The sequence below is a fragment of the Abramis brama genome (genome assembly GCF_963993115.1).
Source record: "Abramis brama genome assembly, chromosome: 16".
Classification (NCBI taxonomy): Eukaryota; Metazoa; Chordata; class Actinopteri; order Cypriniformes; family Leuciscidae; genus Abramis; species Abramis brama.
The window spans coordinates 24,112,738-24,132,640 of NC_139978.1; the positions used below are offsets into that span (position 1 = coordinate 24,112,738).

The 19,903-nt window shown below is 36.1% G+C and overlaps 1 protein-coding gene across 1 annotated transcript; it reads left to right on the top strand.

Annotated features, from left to right (window-relative positions):
* The first annotated feature begins 255 nt into the window (after positions 1-255).
* slc38a5b (solute carrier family 38 member 5b) lies at positions 256-19,879 on the top strand. Its single transcript, XM_084086899.1, has 16 exons — positions 256-408; positions 10,837-10,972; positions 11,653-11,722; positions 11,866-11,981; positions 12,286-12,359; positions 13,069-13,161; positions 13,719-13,800; positions 14,034-14,116; positions 14,842-14,900; positions 15,018-15,134; positions 15,382-15,461; positions 15,853-15,953; positions 16,292-16,416; positions 17,044-17,188; positions 17,791-17,894; positions 18,039-19,879. Exons 2-16 carry the CDS (start codon positions 10,914-10,916, stop codon positions 18,141-18,143), a joined length of 1,413 nt encoding a protein of 470 aa, XP_083943025.1. The 5' UTR covers positions 256-408; positions 10,837-10,913; the 3' UTR covers positions 18,144-19,879.
* The last annotated feature ends 24 nt before the right edge of the window (positions 19,880-19,903 follow it).

Consider the following 19,903-nt stretch of genomic DNA (forward strand, 5'->3'; position numbering starts at 1 on the left):
TAATTCCAATAGCATGTGAAGGCAGCATTAAGTTCAAAATATGGAGCTTCTTTTGGAGAGGACATTCCGTCAATGTGCTGAATAAGAGACAAACAGATGTCAAAGGGTGAAAGAGCCATTGAATGGAATGCTGTTGCCTGCATTAACAGAGTTCAACAGTGACTTTAGTTGTTCATGACATCACAAGTAACTTGAGACGCATTGAGAAGCTCCCTCCCTTTCAGGGTTTTTTTCCTCCATGTGCTTCCCACCCTTGCCTCCTGCCTTACTCCCTTCAGTGGAACCACACTGTCCTCTCTCTCTCTCTTTCTCTATTGGGCTTAAACCTTTTAACAACTGGGATAAAAAGCAACACCTCAACCAAGAAAAGCTCTGCCTTTGAGAAAACATCAACTGCAATTTAAAAGGGTGAGAGAGCCTTTTTTTTTCTTCTGAGTATCTGTTGTATTGCCTGAGCACATGGGCTATAAAAGCAGACTGCAGTTGACAGGAAAGGCTTAATGGCTTAGGAGAGTTTTGTTAACAAAATTATAGCTTTCATTGTGTTCTATAACTAGCTGTTTTACCATCATACAATTTGCTCTTTGATTGCAATTAATTGGACTTTTAAAGGGCTTTTTTATAACAATTAAGAAAAAAATGTCTGGTTAGACAGTTTTAAGATTTGTTGTTACCCTCAATCACCCTACAGTGTGGTAAAGAATATGGCTAAACATGACTGACGATAATAGCATGTGTGAGTTGCAAAGGAAAATCTTTTCTGTACATGACGTTATGCAGGTGTCATATATCGGATCACAGGACTAATACCTCAAGCCAGATATAAAAGGTTGCTATAGTTGATTTGGACTTGCATGGACTAGACATAAATGATTCGAAATATAGGGCATATGAACATATTCACATGTCTTCTTTAAAATGTTTTCTGTTGACTGAGAGCAGTGTGCACTCACCCAACATATCTACAAAAAACAAACAAGTCACTCTTTCTTTGTAAGGTTTTTGTTTAGAATAGATTGCCTGGATGCATGGGATGTTTCTTTTAAGCTGAACCATGACAATGTAAGAAAATAATCTTGATGAACATATAGGTTAAATGTCAGTATATCATGCATTTTTCACATTCTCTTAGTTCTTCAATGTTCCACAAATTCTTCTAGATATTGCTAGGTAAAAGTGATTATACATAATGCTATTCAGTGATACATTTAAGTCATCTGAGACTAAATTGGGACTATGAAGACCTTAAAATATCCAAACATCCAAAAATAGTTGCGCAACGTGTAATGGTACACCCTAATGGATTGATTTAGTAAAGGCATTTAAAGAGCAACTAGGTCATGTATTTGGGAAAAGAGACCTCAGATGTCATTTAACTTTGTAATGTCAGTTTAGTTATTCACTAGCCTCTGGGATATTTGCAAACTTTTCAAAGAAAGATTTTTGAAAACTCTGCTACAAAGTTTGTAGAAATTTGTAATTGTTTTGACATTAGCATCATTAGTCAGAATACGCTTTGCTTTCCTACTGTATAGTATGTGAAAAGCAATATGTCAAATGACTAGGTTTTCCAAGTAGTATTCATGAAACAGTATAGTTACACAATACCTGGATGTTCACCTGCTGGGACTCTGAATTTTGCATCCCAAAATTGCAATCCCAAATGAGGCCATGGGAACTGGAACTGTAAGCCACTCTTTTCAAGTGCAATCGATAGATACCAAGAACGTGGTTCTTCATGGTTAAATTATACTTGTTAACTCCCAAGTGCATTATTTTTGTGGTTATTATTGTTAGTATGTAGCAGTCAGAGGACAATGGATGACAATGGCCATTTTAGATGCATGGTAATGTTTTTATACTACACAACTGCCAGTGCCTACCAAAAGAAGTACTTTACCAATGATTGAGAAGAGTATTCCTCAGCAAATTCAGCACATACTCCAAAACTATGTGATTTTAAATGCAGCAACTTTTTAAAAACAAGTTTCAATGTACTTTCCTTATCCGCCATTGGCCAGCCAAGCAGATAGTCCTGCCCTAAACTCATGTCATTTGTTGTGCTAATGTTGATATGTCGGGTTGGTCAGGATGCTCAAACAGAGCAATGTATTGATAGCATGTGACCTCAGGTGAAGCACTTCCTGTTGTGTTTTAATCTTTGAAGCATGTAAAGTTCTTTGGCTAGAGTGAGAAAAAAAACATCACAGATGAATAATCCCACAATATATGTCGACATACCACTGTTATCTGAAAGGAAAAGTAGAGGAAATCATTATCAGGTGGAAAATGAAAAGGAATGTGTCTGATTTTTTTTAGAGGAGTTTTAAAGGCACAATGTACACACTGATGTTGTGACCCACAGAATTGATAAACCTCAAGTGGTTTCCGTAGCTCTTTTAAACGGATGTCCTGGACATATTGAATATACATGGCCACAGGCGTGGAAATGAGCATGCGGAGAGATCAGCGGGTGCATTGTGTGGTCTGCAACAATGACCAGACCTGGTCTTTTACTTTAACTTCCACTGTTTGAGTCTTTAGGGTTTAAAAGTTAATTCATACTGATGTGGAAAACACGTTCTGTTAGTGGTATTATATAAAATTTACTACGAGATCATTTGAGCCTGAATTTTGGCACACATTGGCCCCTGAGCTGAAAGGATCATATTATCCCATGGGAAATACTCTGGAAATTCAAGGAAGGGCAAGTAGACTACACTGATGTGTCTGCCATAAAAAGAGCATTTGAGCACTGTAATACACCTCTAGCCAAGGCCTTAAAATGGATAGCAATAGTGTGAGATGTTGACATACAGGCAGAGGGTCTATAGAGAATGAGAGTGGAAAGACAGGAAATGGATGAAGGAATGCGAGTGGAATGGGTGGCGAGATGGTTGTTGAGCTCTGATGGTAAGTGGCTAAAGATAGTACAGACGTTGGGGTATGCTAACCTGCCAAATCTTGTCCAAAAACTATTTTTGCAACATAATAAATGTGATTTAAAGGTATTTGATCACAGTTTTTATTAAGTGCTTCTCAGTTGGTTTTGGTTAAGATCCGGATTAGAGTGGGTAGTTACAATGTAGTACCAACGTAGTGTCATATTAAAGTTAAAAAAAAGCTGTAAATGTATAAAGTAAATTATAATAAAATGAATGAAAATAAAATAAAAACAATTTTATAATAAATATAATATAAAATAAAATATTTCTATTTACAATATAATATTTACATTATTTTCAAATAAAATACACTAGTGGTCAATTCAGGGTGATTGGAACACTTTTTGCCATTGAGATGATTTGGAAAAAGTGTCCCAATCAACCTGAATTCACCACTACCGTTGAAAAGTTTTGGGATCACAAAGATTTTTTTTTTTAGTCTCTTTTACAATCACCAAGGCTGCATTTATTTGATCAAAAATACAATAAAAATATTATTACAATTTAAAATAACCGTTTGAATATATTTTAAAATGCAATTTATGTGATGACAAAGCTGCTGATCCTTTCAGAAATCATTCTAACATGCTGATTTGGTGCTCAAGTTACATTTCTTATTATCAATGTTGAAAACGGTTGTGCTGCTGAATATTTTTGTGGAAAAGTTTTTAGGATTCTTTGATAAATAGAGAGTTCAATAGAACAGCATTTATTTGAAATATAAATATTTCATTGTATCATGAACTGCATAGTTTCTAAAGTAAATTAAAATGTTGATGTTTCGATGATTAACATTTCACTTCACAAAGCACATTTAATTAAAGGCACAGTATGTAAGTTTTCGCAGCTAGAGGTCACTAATTTAAAACAACAATAAAAGCATAGATTGATGACGCCGTGTATGAGCATGGAATCGCGTGGAATCTTCACCTCCACTGCCGATGGACAGGATCATTTTCATGGATGAGCTAATGTATTAAAGTTTTATTAATGTTACTGTGGTATGAGGCAGGTTCCTGCCGCTCCTTTTGTTTTGTTGTTTGTTTATTTTACGATTACAGTTACGTTTAACGTTCGCCTGTTACGTTTGATCACTTAAATTCACATTATTTTATTTCATTCTAATGAAATAGCCACAAGTGCTGAATTACTATAGAGGTCACTTTATTTGACAAATTAAAGTTGTGGGGTAACGCAGCTCTGTTTTACTTGGTCAAATCAATCGTCCTAAAAATACACTTGAGTGTGTTGAAAGTTATGTTAAAGTGACTATCACTTTCGAGGGTAGCGCAGATATGACGTCATTAATAGCTAATTTCTCTGGATTTTAACATTGTTGGAAACATTTGCAAAATATAATAATTGTTTTAGTGGATTTTGGATATTTTAATCCAAATATTTTACATATTGTGCAGTATGCATAGTATGTTCACTTTTAATTCAGTATGCATAGTATTTTCATTTGCCTTGTTCTTTTACCATGGTTTCAGATAAAGGTCATGTCATGTTCACCAACCATGTAGGCATCTGCCTAATTTGGTTAGCTTCTGCTAAGTGACAGTTGAATTTTCACCAAAAATACTGCTATAATTGGATGAATCAAGTTGATAAGCCATTTGACTAACTAACCTATTTGTGCATGATTATATGGTTAAATGTTGTTTTTTGTTTTCCCTTCCAGTCTGAAAGCTGAGAACAGTGTTTTATTTTACTAGGAGTAAAGGGTTAAAAGTTATTCAATGTCACAGCGCTCTTTGCTACCTTCCCCCACCTCTTTCTATTTTCTTCTCTTTTTCCCAGCCCCTCAATGTCCCTACTACCAACCCTGCATGTTTTAACTGAGTGCTAAGTTGTTTAAACAAATAACTCAGTGACTCTCTGACAGTTAAGTGGAAAGGTTGTCTGGGCCAAGTAAAATGTAGCATTTAAAGTCAGATCCGTAGAAGCATTACAAACAGTAATCTAGTGCTGCATTGAGGTAAGCTGCCCCAGGTAACAAGTCAGTCTGGTCACACTAGTATATTTCACACTTGATCAGGCAGTCATTGGGAGTGGTGTTGGGCACATACGAGGTGGTCTTGTCGCAGAGAAGTTCTCTTTCTCCTCTTGTCTGTAGGCAAGCTGCCTTCAGGGTGAAATGCTTGGTGAATACACAAGTGTGACGTTTTCCAGCTGACAAATGTAATTTATATAGGGGATTTTTCCATGAAAAGGTTTTTGGTGTTCATTTATAAAAACTTTGCTATGTAGAAATGTTCAAGTTGCTGGTTGATGAAACCATTGAGAAGTGATGAGTTGTGTACTGTTTTAAGAGTAAAGCTGAGCACGTTAACAAACGCTTCCCTTCTGGAATGTTGTCCAGTTGGTTTCAACCTATAGTATACACATGACTCCAATGACGCGTGCCACCAGCAATGTAACATGAGATATTGGTTATAAAACTCATGCAATACTCTTTGGTTAAATTGGTTTGTGCTATTGGTAACACTTTACTATATATATTTACTCCAATTCGTTGTTGAAATATTATCATTTACAGTTTCTGTCAATTACAGATATTTTAAACATACATTAAATAATTAAGACATTAAGAGGTTAAGTAAAATATAATATATAGGCTAATATCGTGCATATATTTAGCGAAAGAGTTTCCTTTCTCTAGCGAACTAACAAGCTGTGGACACTGAATGACTTGCCTGAGGTAAATAATGTTACATGACATTGTTTACAAGCTGTTTTATTGACGTCTTTCCACTGTTGAAACACTGATTGAGCGATTACACAAGATATGAAACGTTTCAGTAAGTACTGTGTCTTTTAACATACCTTCAGATGTTCATTCATGTTTATTCTGTAACTGGTTTTAAAGAGGAAGAGATGATCGCGTTCACTCGCGCTCGGCACTGCCGCTTAAACTGAGGCACCTATGCACCCACATCTCCCACATTCTTCTGGCCCATGCGAGTGTGGCTGGCAAGCATACTACGGGCCTCAACTGGACCAACAACTATGGCACAAATGGCCCTGTTCTGGCAGCGGCAAAGGTCATGTGGGCCACATTTGGGCCATAGCAAGTCACAACTTACACTAAAACCGGCTTGATATGTGTGGGCCAGATACGGCCCATATGACCTTTGCCGCTCCCAGAACTGATATTCCCAGATGAGGCCTGGATATCTGGGCAGTGATCTGTCACGCCACATTAAAGAGCGCCAAAAAAGCATTTATTGTTTGAATTTCGTGATAATTTTAATAATTAACAGAATTTGTTAGATTACACTTTGTTTCTTATCGAAAGCAAAACGCAGACCTTATTGCGATTATTGGTGGTGGTTAATGGTGGTTAGGTTACAACGCTGTATTCATCGTGTACACATAAGGCCACATTTACACATAGCCGGGTATTTAGAGAAACAAATATCCCCCCCCCCCCCCCCCCCCCCCTCCATTTTCAATAATAACATTGTGCACACAACATCCTTTTCAAAAGCTGTCATTTACATCAACCCACATAACCGTCGAGCGCTATCATAACTATGCTGCCAAATAGAGGTGGGCGATACTCCAAATTTTGGTATCGATCCGATACCAAGTAAATACAGGGCCAGTATCGCCGATATCGATACCGATACCAATACTTTTTAATTTTAAAAGCATGCACTTGAACTTGTATGCACTTTCCTGTGCTAGAGCAGTGTGTCATGATTTATGAGGTGAATGCATCATTAATATGCTAAATCTGAAAACGTTTTCATTACTACTAAATATTTTGTGATTTGTGCTCTCAACTCGCCTGTAATTATTAGTCAGTGACTTTTACAAAACTACCCTAATTATAGTAAAAGTACTATTGTACACTAGCCTACTGTTCAAAAGTTTGGGGTCTGTAAGATTTTTAATTCTCTTCTGCATTTATTTGATCAAAAATACAGTAAAAACTGTAATATTACAATTTAACATAGGCTATCTGTTTTCTATGTCATACTAAACTGTAATTTATTCATTTGATCAAAGCGTAATTTTCGGCATCATTACTCCATGATGATAATTAATTTTGATATGCTGATTTACAGCTCAGAAAACATTTCTTATTATTATCAATGTTGAAAACAGTTTCATATTTTTTTGTGGAAACCATGATGCAGAATTATTTGATGAACCAAGTTGAAAGAACAGCATTTATATGAAGTAGATTTTTTTAACAGTGAAAAACCCTTGACTGTCACTTTTGATCAATTTAATGCATCGATCCTTGTTGAATAAAAATATTAATTTCATTAAAAAAAATCTTACTGTCCTCAACATTTTGAACCGTTATATACACTTTTGCTTTGTTTATTGCAAAATAACTCCCGATTGTTTCTCTGTCATCTAAGCAAGGCTTCGTTTCCCAAACGTGCCTGTGAGCTCAGTGAAGCATCAGCAACGAACGCTCTCTGTGATTGATTGGTTTCGTCTTGTATCCAGATGACTAGGAGAAAAAGTTCTATCCTACACAATTATCCGCTAACATTCGCTTATTTTTCCACTTAGAAGCTTATTTTACGCACTGAATTGCGTGCTAAATTAATAAAAATTACTGGTAAAAAAACACACACATTTGGATCGATATTTTTATGTGAGGATCGATCCTTTTCGATACCACGTCAGTATCGAAGTATCGATATTTTAGGATCGATCCGCCCACCTCTACTGCCAAACCTATGGGCGGCAGTGTAGGGAGAAGGATAAAGCCATGCAAGCCAGTCAGAACTGTAAACATTTCTGGCGCATAATTTGACGTTTGAGAACCTAAAACCCTGTTTCTCCCAATTGACACGGCAACACATAACCGGCGTTATCAGAAAACTCCACTTTGGCCGGAGTTTTAAGAAATAATCGTTTTCTGTGATAAAAATGGGGTTTTCGTGTAACTAATTGAAGCTTAAATTGTTGTTTTATATAGAATCAAAAGAGAACGCTAAGTCACCAATGCTATATTTGAAAACTGCATATTTTGTTAAGTATTATTTATAGACTATAGACCTTATGTAGCCCCGCCTCTTTGAAGCGCTGCGCTCGGTCTGTATTTTCACTGCGATCTTGAGTATTTATGAATGAACGGCTCGTTTTAAAATCTTCCCAGGCTACTGGCATTTGTTAAGACATCTGCTTTAAACATTACAATCCTCATGATAACTTTCGTTAACTTTACATTAAGTAAATCCACTTCAAAAGCTAATTAATCCTGGACAGCAATGTCAAAGAAATATACAGAGCGACCGCAAAAACGGAAGTTCAAAGACAATATTCTAAAGATGGCGGCGCCCTCGTTTCTCTGGCGCATAAGGTCTATATTTATGAATATTTTGAATTAGCTCTTATTTTTATATTTTCAGTTTTCATTTTATTTTTAGTTAAAGATTTTTATTTTAGCTTTAATTTATTTTATATATTAAAACTTATAAAAGCTTTATTTTAATGAATGAAAACAGTTTTGAATTGTTTTACTAACAATAACAACACTGATTGTTTATGATGTACTTTAATTGTACATTTACATTGAACATTATTTATCACTAAAATTTCTGTCGAATTATCAGGATTTGGATTATAGATAAATTGTTGATGCCTTTATTAATATAAGTGCTCAGGCTTTTAAACTTATATTAAAGTTATTCAGTACTGTACAATTTATTCTTTATTTAATTAATGACTAGTATGAAAAAACATGTAAGTCTTTTAGTAGTGAGTTTAAGCAAGAAATAATGATTATAAGCTTATGAGGAAATGCTTTCCACAAGACTCTTCCACAAGGCTTTATTATTGTTTAATTTTTTGCCTTCAGGCATACATCAACATTAGTGTGTAATTCTGCACTCCAGCCTTCAGATACTTATAACAGAATTACCAGAATTACCATTCAGCCTGATGGGTGAGACACTTTAATGACTTTTACCGTACAGTGTGGAATTCTGCCAGGCCACAGTACAAAAGGTCAACATCTCAGGCTGGCAACTGAATGCTAAATCGTGGAAACAATATATATTGTCAATCCATTAGTCAGATAAGGCTTATAAGAGTCACTTTTAGAAGAGTTGTGTCGCTTTTATATTCTCTCAGTTGTGTATGCTAATTGCCTTAGTGAAATAATTTTCAGAGTTATAATTTATTCTTATTTAATTTTGAATGATGTAAAGTCATATTTATTTTTTGTATATTCATAATATTCTAATTTCATAACATCTCCTAAAATCTCAGTTACTCCGGAGTTTCACATAGTAGCATATTTTATTTTTTAAACATCAGCCCTTAAACATTAACATCAGAATTTAAACATTATTTGCTGTGTGTGAGTAAAAGACCAAGGCGTGAATCGCCATGTGCTGCCTGGCAGTATGTATGTACAACGAATCTTATCAATTTTTTGAGTGTACAAGGTTGTGTTCGGAAAGCAGTTCAGGAACCACAGCTGGCAGGAGCTGCTGGAAAACTTCCAAACCTCCGAAGCTTGAGCCACGTATTCAAACTTGTGGGCTGAATGTGACTGTGAATTTCATATCCAACAGCAATTCACCTTGTTGCTTCTTCCCACAGCATTTCACAGGGTCTCATAAACACACTGATCTCATATTTGTTTATATTTCTGATAGATTCACCCTGGCATTGAAGAGAGATTTTTCCATTTACACTTTCTTACGTGTTCGAGACACTGTGTGATAATTCGCATACACACGGCAAGAAACATTCTCAGTAGAGCTGTTTGAGTCACATGCTGTTATTTTTGTGAGTATGTGACCATTATTCCTGCCATATGGAATAGATCCCACTGATTTCAACATCTGAACCATCAGTAGTCTGCAAGCCTCTACTGAGTTAATGCATAACATGACTGATGTCAGTCATAATAATGGAAAATTGATAAAAAATCAATGATACTAAAATAACACTCATTCCCACCCCTTCTAAAAGTTGCTAAAAGACAGAATGCCAAAGGTAGCGTCTCTCCAGAGGCAGTTCAGTCCACTCTTGTCAGTCAGTAAAGATTGGAATTTGGGATAAGTGTCATAAACAAAAAGTATACTAATCTTCCAGAGTTTCGATGTACACAATGGCTGTAGAGTTACGTAATGACGTAACAAACGCAAACGTTTTACGTAAAAAAGAGCGCACCAGTTTTTTAAGTCAAACATTAATTCCAGAGCTCTTCGTTCATCAGTGAATTTACGCACACAGAGAACGGCATGTTGTACCAGAACAATAGTTTGCCTAGAAGTGTGGTTTTTGACACGCCCGCCACATCAGTTCTTAAAAAAATGTGCTCTCTCAAAAGCTGTTTCTTTATAAATGATCATTTACACATGCAGTTTAAAAGGCAAGAATCCAAAATAAACCTAGAATTACAGAATTCCTGGCACTCTTGTGCTCTCTTGGGCTCTTTTTTTCTTCTTGAAACATGAGTCCCTCTAGAACCAGTCACAATAGAGGTGGTGAGAAATGGACACATGGACCTCATGTTTCCTGGACACTCAGCTACATCTTGACAGTTCTCACAGTTCTCATAGTATAACTTTTAGGAATATTATGGATTAAGAGTCTAAACAAAAGACAGGATATGAAGACGGAGTCAAAGAGTCCATTTAACAGTCTTCAGGTGGCTGCTCTAAAGTAGCTCTGTGGTCGCTTCAAAGTCGTTGTAAATATTGTGCAATATCGCCTAGAATAGACATTTGTACAACCAGCTAAGAGACTGTTTTGATTGTGTGCTTTGGTTCTGTGTAAATGATGCAGCATTCTTTGTTGTTATCATAACAGAGTACTATTACTGTTCAATAGTTTGGGGTCAGTAAGATAATAAAAATTTGCTGCTTCAGATGCCTCATATGAGATATTTTTTTTCTTTTTCTTGCAGATCTACTTTAGAGAAAACCCTTCACTCCTCACTTCACAAGTGCTGCTCAAAAGAGAAAAAGAAAGAAACTATACATCATGGAACTTCAGAAACTAACAAACGGTCACCACCGTGACTTTCAACATCTTGAGGAAGGGTAGGTGTCATTTATTAGTGATTTTGCTTTTAAAACAGAATTATACGCTTGTCTCTAAATCTGTCACTGTGTCTATTTTCTGTTGCCTTGCAGATGCATGCTAAAAGCAAAGCAAACACACTAGTCAGTTGCTTCACCATCTCTAGAAAAACACCAGTCAGAAGCAAAGTTACATTTATTTTTAAGTGAATATTTGGGTGAACTTAAAATGAACCTAAATGGAAAATGTGAGCATTGCAACATCACTGAAATATTTTTTTTTCCAGGGAGTGAGAAATTTAGCAGCACATCACAACATAGCCTTCACCTCATTAGCACACAGAAATAACCTTGGATTTATGGTCACATTAATGCATTCCATACAGGTTGAACAAATCAGCCGTGTTAACTGTTAAACAACAATAAAATCAATGATATCATCCTTGACATATTTTATTATTACATGTAAACACTATGATAAACTGGGCCTGGGTTGTTTAGATATCAGGTGCATCTCTTTGTGTCATTTTAATGGCTGTCTTGTAAGGCGAAAGGCATAAAACTTAATTTTATTAACCTGAACCCCATGCGGCTTTGCTATACATTTACTTACACAGTTCATTTGACTTGTTAATTTTGAAGCGTCACAATTGAGTATCTGGTAATTGTTGCATTTCTAAAATGAAAATCATTTGTTTTAGAGAGTCACCTGAACGAGAGGAGTTTTTACCACACAAGAGTGATGGAGGAAAAACCCCTCAGTTTACAGATGTGAGTGCAGAAATAAAAATCCCATTCCATCCAGCTCATATTAATAAAGCATCCAACCATTCAACTATTTTCATCAGTTATTTCCATGGTCTCTTTTGCCACTTGCTTTCCCTCTTATTGTCTCTGTGTCTTTTTTCTGCTAGTTTGAAGGAAAGACATCATTTGGAATGTCTGTCTTCAACCTTAGCAATGCCATCATGGGTAGTGGGATTCTGGGACTGTCCTATGCCATGTCCAACACTGGTATCATCCTCTTTCTGTGAGTATCTCAAATTGCACCTCAGGTTCACAACTAAACACAACGTCAATGCCCTGGAGGTCTGTAGAGTAGGTAGTTGTATGACATTTCTAACCATTTGAATGATCAGTAACTAATTATCTGATGAACATACAATACTTCGATTGCTTACTTTCTTCATTTTAAATGCACATCTTCAACTATGTAGAGAATTTACATGAGATAAAACTTTTTTTTTCATGTTCTTGTGTCATGTATTGATGTGACAGACATTTTCTTGTTCATTTACTTGTTTATGTTTCATGTTTTCTGCTTTTTTTAACAGGGTCTTGTTGACCTGCATTGCTGTCTTATCAACATACTCTGTCCATCTTCTGCTGAGGAGCGCAGGGGTTGTGGGTACGACCAGTTCAGAAGTTTTTGTGTTCATGTTAAAGGATTAGTTCACTTCAGAATTAAAATTGCCTGATAATTTTTCTTACCCCATATCATCATCCAAGATGTTTATGTCTTTCTTTCTTCAGTCGAAAAGAAATTAAGGTTTTTGAGGAAAACATTCCAGGATTTTTCTCCATAAAGTGGACTTCAACAGTTTTAATGCAGTTTTAATCCCAGCTGAGGAATATAAGGGTCTTATCCAGTGAAACGATCTGCCATTTTCTAAAAAAAGAAAAATGTATATACTTTTTAACCACAAATACTCATCTTGCACTTACTCTGTGATGCGCCACACATTACGTAATCTCGTTGGAAAGGTCACACTTGTTTCCGGTTCAAAAGGTAGGGTAGGGCGAAAAACTCCATCTCATTTTCTCCTCCAACTTCAAAATTGTCCGACATCGAAACTGCAATTTGGACCTTCAACCCATTGGTTCCCGTTGGAGTCCACTATAAGGAGAAAAATCCCACACTTTTAATTTAATGACAATGATGAATTATTGATTGAATGAAAGCTTTCACTCTAAAGCTTTTTGATTATTTCCAGGTTGTAATAAGATTTTAAATGCAGTATTTTCAATATGGTGTCAGACTTTTGGACCCCACTGCATATGAGATTTGCGTTAGTTCATCAGGCAATAATCACTAACCTGTAATATTGTCTCTACAGGTATTCGTGCCTATGAACAACTGGGTAAACGAGCGTTTGGACACCCGGGAAAAATACTGGCAGCTCTTGTCATAACATTGCACAACATTGGTGGTAAGTTGGAGTTTTGGCTTGGTTCTGATCTCATTTCCAAACTCCTTTTTTATCTCTGTATCTTTTCTCTGACTTTTTCCTTAAGCGGTCCAGTTATACTGATTATAAGTTATTATTATCCATTAGATTGAAATAGTATCTCTCTATAATTTGTTCTGTTAGTAGGATTGAATAAAAACCATAAAATGTATATTCATAAAGGCTTTTAAAGTATTATAAAGCCTTTAAAAATACAGTGATGTGATTTAGGAGCAGTCCCTGAGTCTCATGAGGAATAATATGTTGCGCATAGAATGTTAGCAGGACTATGTTACATAACCTTCCCTCTCAGACTAACAAATGTTTTGTCCTGCCAGCAGTATTGTAATACATTTGTGATGCTTTTGGCTCTCTAAACTTGGAAAGAGTCACATCTTCTACAGTATAAAATGTTGCAGTGCAAAACTCATATTAAATATTGCTATGTGTTAACAATTATAAAATATGTACATCTGCCATTTAGATGGGTGTCAGTACAACCAAACTGTGTCTGATGTATCTGTCTGTCTTTCTTTCAGCAATGTCTAGCTACCTCTTCATTGTGAAGTATGAATTACCTCTGGTTATTCAGGCTTTCCTTGGCCTTCAGCACAGCAGTGGGTGAGAAACACAATAATCTGTTTCTCCCCGTGTTTTCCTAATGAGTCTAATTTAATCTAGCCAAGAATTAGATCAAATGTTTGGGTCATCCAAGGTAACTTTGCATTCCTGCCTTAGAGCAATCCAAATCCTCCAACTGTTGTTGAAATATATAAACCTTGCAGCGTTCCTTGCAGTATATGAGTAGGCTGCCTTATTCTTTCTCTCTCTCTCTCTTTTTTTTTTGCTTATAGTGAGTGGTTCCTGAATGGCAACTATCTGATTGTCATTGTGTCCATTTGCGTCATCTTGCCACTTGCCCTGATGAAACAGCTTGGTAAGCCATTTTGCTTTGTACTGGTTGTGAATTCATTCTCTTCTCATCCTTTCTATTTGCTTGTCACATTGCCAGTGTTCATAATATTGTCCTCCTCTCACTTGTAAAACACAATCTGCTTTACTCACACACACATTTGAAAGGGTCCATGGCCTTTTCTGTAGAGTCCTGCAGTATATCCAGACTGATTTTTATGATGTCTTAAAGAAAATTTTGTGTCTGGTTTAGATTTTTTTTTTTCAAGTTTTGAAATCTACAGATCTAATATAAGAGCGCTGATTTGTAACCCAAAACAAATCGAAACAAAAAACTGTTGCTAGAATCAAGTCAAATCAAATTAAAGGTGCAGTTAGCGATTTGAGAAAAGCTGTTGGATCGGATTGAGCTCCAAAACACACTTGTAGCCTATCAGCATTAAGGGGCGTATACACTCATTAGGGGGGAGGTACCCGTGTTGCATAGCGTGTTTGTGAGTTTGGGGGTGGAGCTATCAAGATAGGGGTGTGATCCTTTTGGGTAGGGGCGTGTTTGTTTTGGTGATTTCAAATATCAACAGCATTTCTCAGAAATCGTTTACTGCACCTTTAATTTGTACAGCGCTTTTCAAAATACACATTGCTTCAAAATCATGATGTTAATGTTTAAATATATCTTCGTATCTTCAAGCCTTATAGTCGTATAATATAGTTTACATTTTGTGTAATAATGTTTGTTGTTTGTTGCAGGGTACCTGGGCTACACCAGTGGCTTCTCTCTGACATGTATGGTTTTCTTCCTGATCTCAGTAAGTGTGATTACTTAATTCTGTGGTCTTTTAAGATCAAAAGATAACTCAAAACCTCTCTGGTTTAACTCTATCTTTTCAACTATTTATAACTTTTTTTATGTTTGTGTTTCCTAGGTCATCTACAAGAAGTTCAATATCCCGTGTCCTTTCGATGGTTTTACCAACCACACTGCTGAAAACATATCTATTGATGGTGAATGTGAAGCTAAATACTTCACCATCAACCAGCAGGTTAGGAAGGATCTTCATCATTGCAAGAATTTATTCAGGAAGTATCATTTATAACCCTTTATGACTTGCACCCCAGATCGACAAGCTATTGTCATTATAGCTCTGAACAGACAGGAAATGCTCAGTGGAAATACTGTTACCACGCAACTAGTTCTTTCAGTATGATGACATATGTGTGAGGCTGCCTCACTGCATGAGATCAAACACGGCTTTATGTCATTTTTTATTTACTCTGTTTGTCTTGCAGACAGCCTACACGGTTCCCATCTTGGCCTTCGCTTTTGTATGCCACCCTGAGGTGCTGCCGATCTACACTGAGCTGCGCAAGTACGTTAAGAACACACATGCTCTCTGAAAGATCATGTGACATTGAATACTGGAGTAATGATGCTGAAAATTCAGCTTTACCATCACAGGAATACATTACATTTTAAAATATATTACAACAGAAAACAGTTCAATTGTACAAATTTTAAATTGTAGTTATATATAGCACAATATTGCTGTGTTTTTGATTTAAATAAATGTCTTGGTGAGCGTAAGAGACTTTAAAAACATTAAGAATCTGACTGAACCCAAACTTTTAAACGGTAGTGTGTGTGTTATATACATAGATAAATACATATGAATTATAATATGTCTGTATTTCTTTGTTCCAAGAAGGGAAACATGAGTCAAAAGTAAATCTCCTTTATTATTGTTGTTTTGACACTTTTAGTCCCACAAAGAGACGCATGCAGGCCATTGCCAACGTGTCCATCCTGGGGATGTTTGTCATGTATCTGCTCACTGCCATCTTTGGCTACCTCACCTTTTATTGTAAGCGCTTTGGATTTTAAAATAAAAATTATGTTCAATGCTGCATGCCAGCCATAAAATTTACCCTAATGTACCCTTTCAGTTGCTATCCATACGATACTACCACAAAGACAATCATTTCTTCTGTTAAAAGAAAAGGAAATGTAATCGTTGGAAATTATTGTGTTTTAACAACATGACTTTAGAGGTGAGGCATCACTGATGCTATCTGATCACAGGCCATACTTAATAATACATTTGTGTTTTAGCTTATTTAATAGAACCTACATCTGTTCATGTGTGTGAGTAATTTAAGCACAGTCTGAAAATAGTAGTTAATCTCAAAATATCTCTCTCAGTAAACACAGAGGCAGAACTTCTACACACCTACAGCAAGGTGGATCCTCTGGACACGCTCATCCTGTGTGTGCGTGTGGCCGTGCTGGTGGCCGTGACTCTGACTGTTCCCGTTGTGCTCTTCCCGGTAATGAGACCCTTTATTGAATGCGGTTATATGGTGATATCTGACTAGCTTTCCTGCTTTTATATTTCTAAGATAAAACTATGGTTTTCGGATATTGTCAAAAGTTGATACTCCATCCAAAAATGAAAATTCTCTCATCATTTATTCACCATCATGCTGTCTCGGATGTATATGACTTTCTTGCTTTAGATGAACCGAAACAGATTTTTTTTAAAAAAATAATCCATCTCTCTGAGTCCATATACGGGATCTTTAAAAACCACACAAAGTGAACCATGACAACCCCAGTTGATGTTCCTTACTTTCACTTCAGAAGACACTGATTCATCAACTGGGGTCTTATGGATTACCGTCATGTTCACTTTGTGTGGTTTTTGAAGCGTCAACTTTGGGGTTCCTATACACTTGCATTATATGGACTCTCAGAGATTGATTATTTTTCTAAAAATCTTTGTTTCTGTTCATCAGAAGAAAGAAAGCCATATACATCTGGGACGGCATGAGGGTGAGTAAAAGATGAGAGAATGTTTGATCTTTTGTGTGGAGTATCCCTTTGTTGATTTTTTTTTAATGCAGGGCAGATGTGTTAATTATTTTGATTTCTTTGACGTATTCTTTTTTTTTTAGATTCGCAGAGCACTTCTTCAGCTTCTGTTCCCTGATAAGCCCTTCCATTGGGTGCGTCACATCTCTATTGCATTGTGTCTCCTTTTTGCTGTCAATCTGCTCGTCATTTTTGTGCCCAACATTCGTGACATTTTCGGCATCATCGGTGAGTAAATATTTTTTTTTTAATATTTAAGAGAATACTAGTGCAATGCAGCAAAATAACATTATTGTAGCTTTAGTTTAGTTGCATGATAATCTAATAATCATAAAAATACATATCACTCACAAATATTGGGTAGAATAATCCATTTGTAATAAAAACAAATCTATTGAATAAATTAATGCTCTGCTCGTTAGCAACTATAAATGGTTAGATAAGACATCACAATTCAGCATTCAGATATTACAATGATGTCATCAGGGTTACAATGATGTCATCACTGCTGCATTTCCAAATGCTTCTATAATTCTATCATTGTATGTCAATGGTCAAATTGTCTGATAGGTGTGGTCACATTTACTGTTGTTTGATAAATTTTCATGGGCGAAATCCAGTAATTTCAATAAGAATCCACACGATTGTTAATTTAAGATTTTTCTGTGAAGATTTCGCAACGGATTTAGGCTGGTCATGCGGATTCGCAGATTACTTCTGTGTAAGACAATAGACAAAGGAACTTTTTGGGCCGAAGTTTTACTAATGTGACCGCACCTTAAGCTTAAACTTCCTGTAGAAGTTTCATTTATTTTTTGTTGATTTCATAGGTGCAACCTCTGCTCCAAGCTTGATCTTCATCCTCCCGGGTCTTTTTTACATCCGAATCGTTTCTACCGAGCAAGAGCCAATGAACTCAAGACCAAAAATTCAGGCAAGTCTCAAACTTTCCCTATTTTGAATCAATGTGGTGTACAAATAAATCAAAAGAGAATTTGATTTAATGTACACATTACGGTTAACTGAGTGTCAGATGTTCTTAGTCATCAAAAGTATCTCTCGTTCTTTTGTGTTTCAGGCTGCCTGCTTCACTGCTCTAGGCTTCATCTTTATGAGCATGAGCTTGACGTTCATCGCACTGGATTGGGTCTACGGAGAGAATCGAAGTGGAGGAGGTCACTGATCTTCAACCACAAAACTGTAAGGGTCCAAAAAGCCTTTGAGGAACATCACCACCCCTTCTCTCTCCTGAATGTGAGAGAATCCAAAACATCACTTAGGCTGGACCCAACTCACCTCAGATCTGTTATCCCGCTGAGTAAGGAAAAGGACTGATGTCCTGCCATCTTTAAAATTAAAATGGATACATCCTATGATGTTTCATAGTGGAGGATTTCTGGGGGACACAGAAATGTCATGCCATTTTGAAGCTGTTTCTACAGTCATAACGATAAATTATGTTTGTGTTGTAGATGGAATCCTGCTATATATCTTTAAAATAACGCTAAAAGATACAGCACATGCCAAAATAAATGACTGGAGGGGTTTGTTTTATTGTCTGATGGAGACAATATCATCTGACCTACCATCAGACCTATCATCTGGTCTTTTGTCCCATCAAATGCAAGCCATAGACTCAGAGTGCAATACTTAGGAAATTGAAACACATTTTCCTTCTTTAGTTTGTGCATCCAAAAATGTTGCTTATCATAAGAAAATTCAACATCATCTCAGAATGGCTGCAGACCTGAACTGAATCTGTCTGCGTCGTCTTCTTTTTTTTTTTTGTCTTATCCGAGAATCAAATTTCTGAAATTCAAGTTCAGAATTTTTTTTTATTTGAGATACAAATTTGTCATGAAATATTGTGTGATAAAAACTTCACTACAATTAAAAAGACAATCAGCCTTATACTATTTCAGTTTTTTTTCCTGCTGCATATCATTTACTTTGTCAAACAAATGTAAGGTACGTACAGTTACAATATTTCGTGGTGCAGTGGGGTGGAATGCCATCTGTTGTTTCAGTTGAGGAACAGGTGGATAACTACAATTAAGGTGCTTACATTGCTTACATCACTGTGATGCATCTAATGCAAACAAAACCTAACCTGTGAATTCATTGATTCATGCCATACTCCCATCGATCAGTCACAATCTAACAACATGTATCATACATTGTCCAACCCATCTATAATTACCTTTCTTTCAGTTTTCATTAAGAGAAATGGATGGAAAAGTAAAATGTCCCCCCTAATTACACAAATTGGAGAAAAGATTTATAATTTATAAAACAATTTTTTTTTTTAAAGTTGTGCAGTGGGACCCAAAAGTCCACACTGAAAATAGACAATCCATATGGAAAATTTGGGATTTAAAATCCTGTATTCTGTAAATAAAGTTTTAGAATTACTATTTTTAAAAGTTTTTACACATGCAAAAACACCAATAATTGCCAAAAGCCTTTAAAACTTTAAACAACGAAAAGATAAATGCCTTTGCATGTCATTAAATTACATCTTTTCCTCCTGGTCCTCTGTAGACAATACAATACTTAGTGATTTCATGGCAGACCTACTCACAGTGTGCACTCCAGACTATCGCTAAGACCATTAAAAGGATAGCAGTCCCCCTCCTCTTCAAGTTCCCATTGTCCTGCAATGCCTATTTATTCTGTTTTAGGAGAAATAAATACATCGTTTCCATGACCGTGTTTGTTAGTTAATTAGAAAACGGGTGCAAAAATTGTATGAGGTTAAAGATTGACAGTTCCAATGTGAAACACAAACACACCAAAGAGAGTTAGCAGTTGAACAAGTGCCTTTTTCTACTGCTTTTACATTTGTTTGTTGGTTTACTGAACTCACCTTTGACTTTGCCATAACATTTTCAATAAAAAATGTGTGGTCAGTATTAAAAAGTGCAATATGTATGTATTTATTTC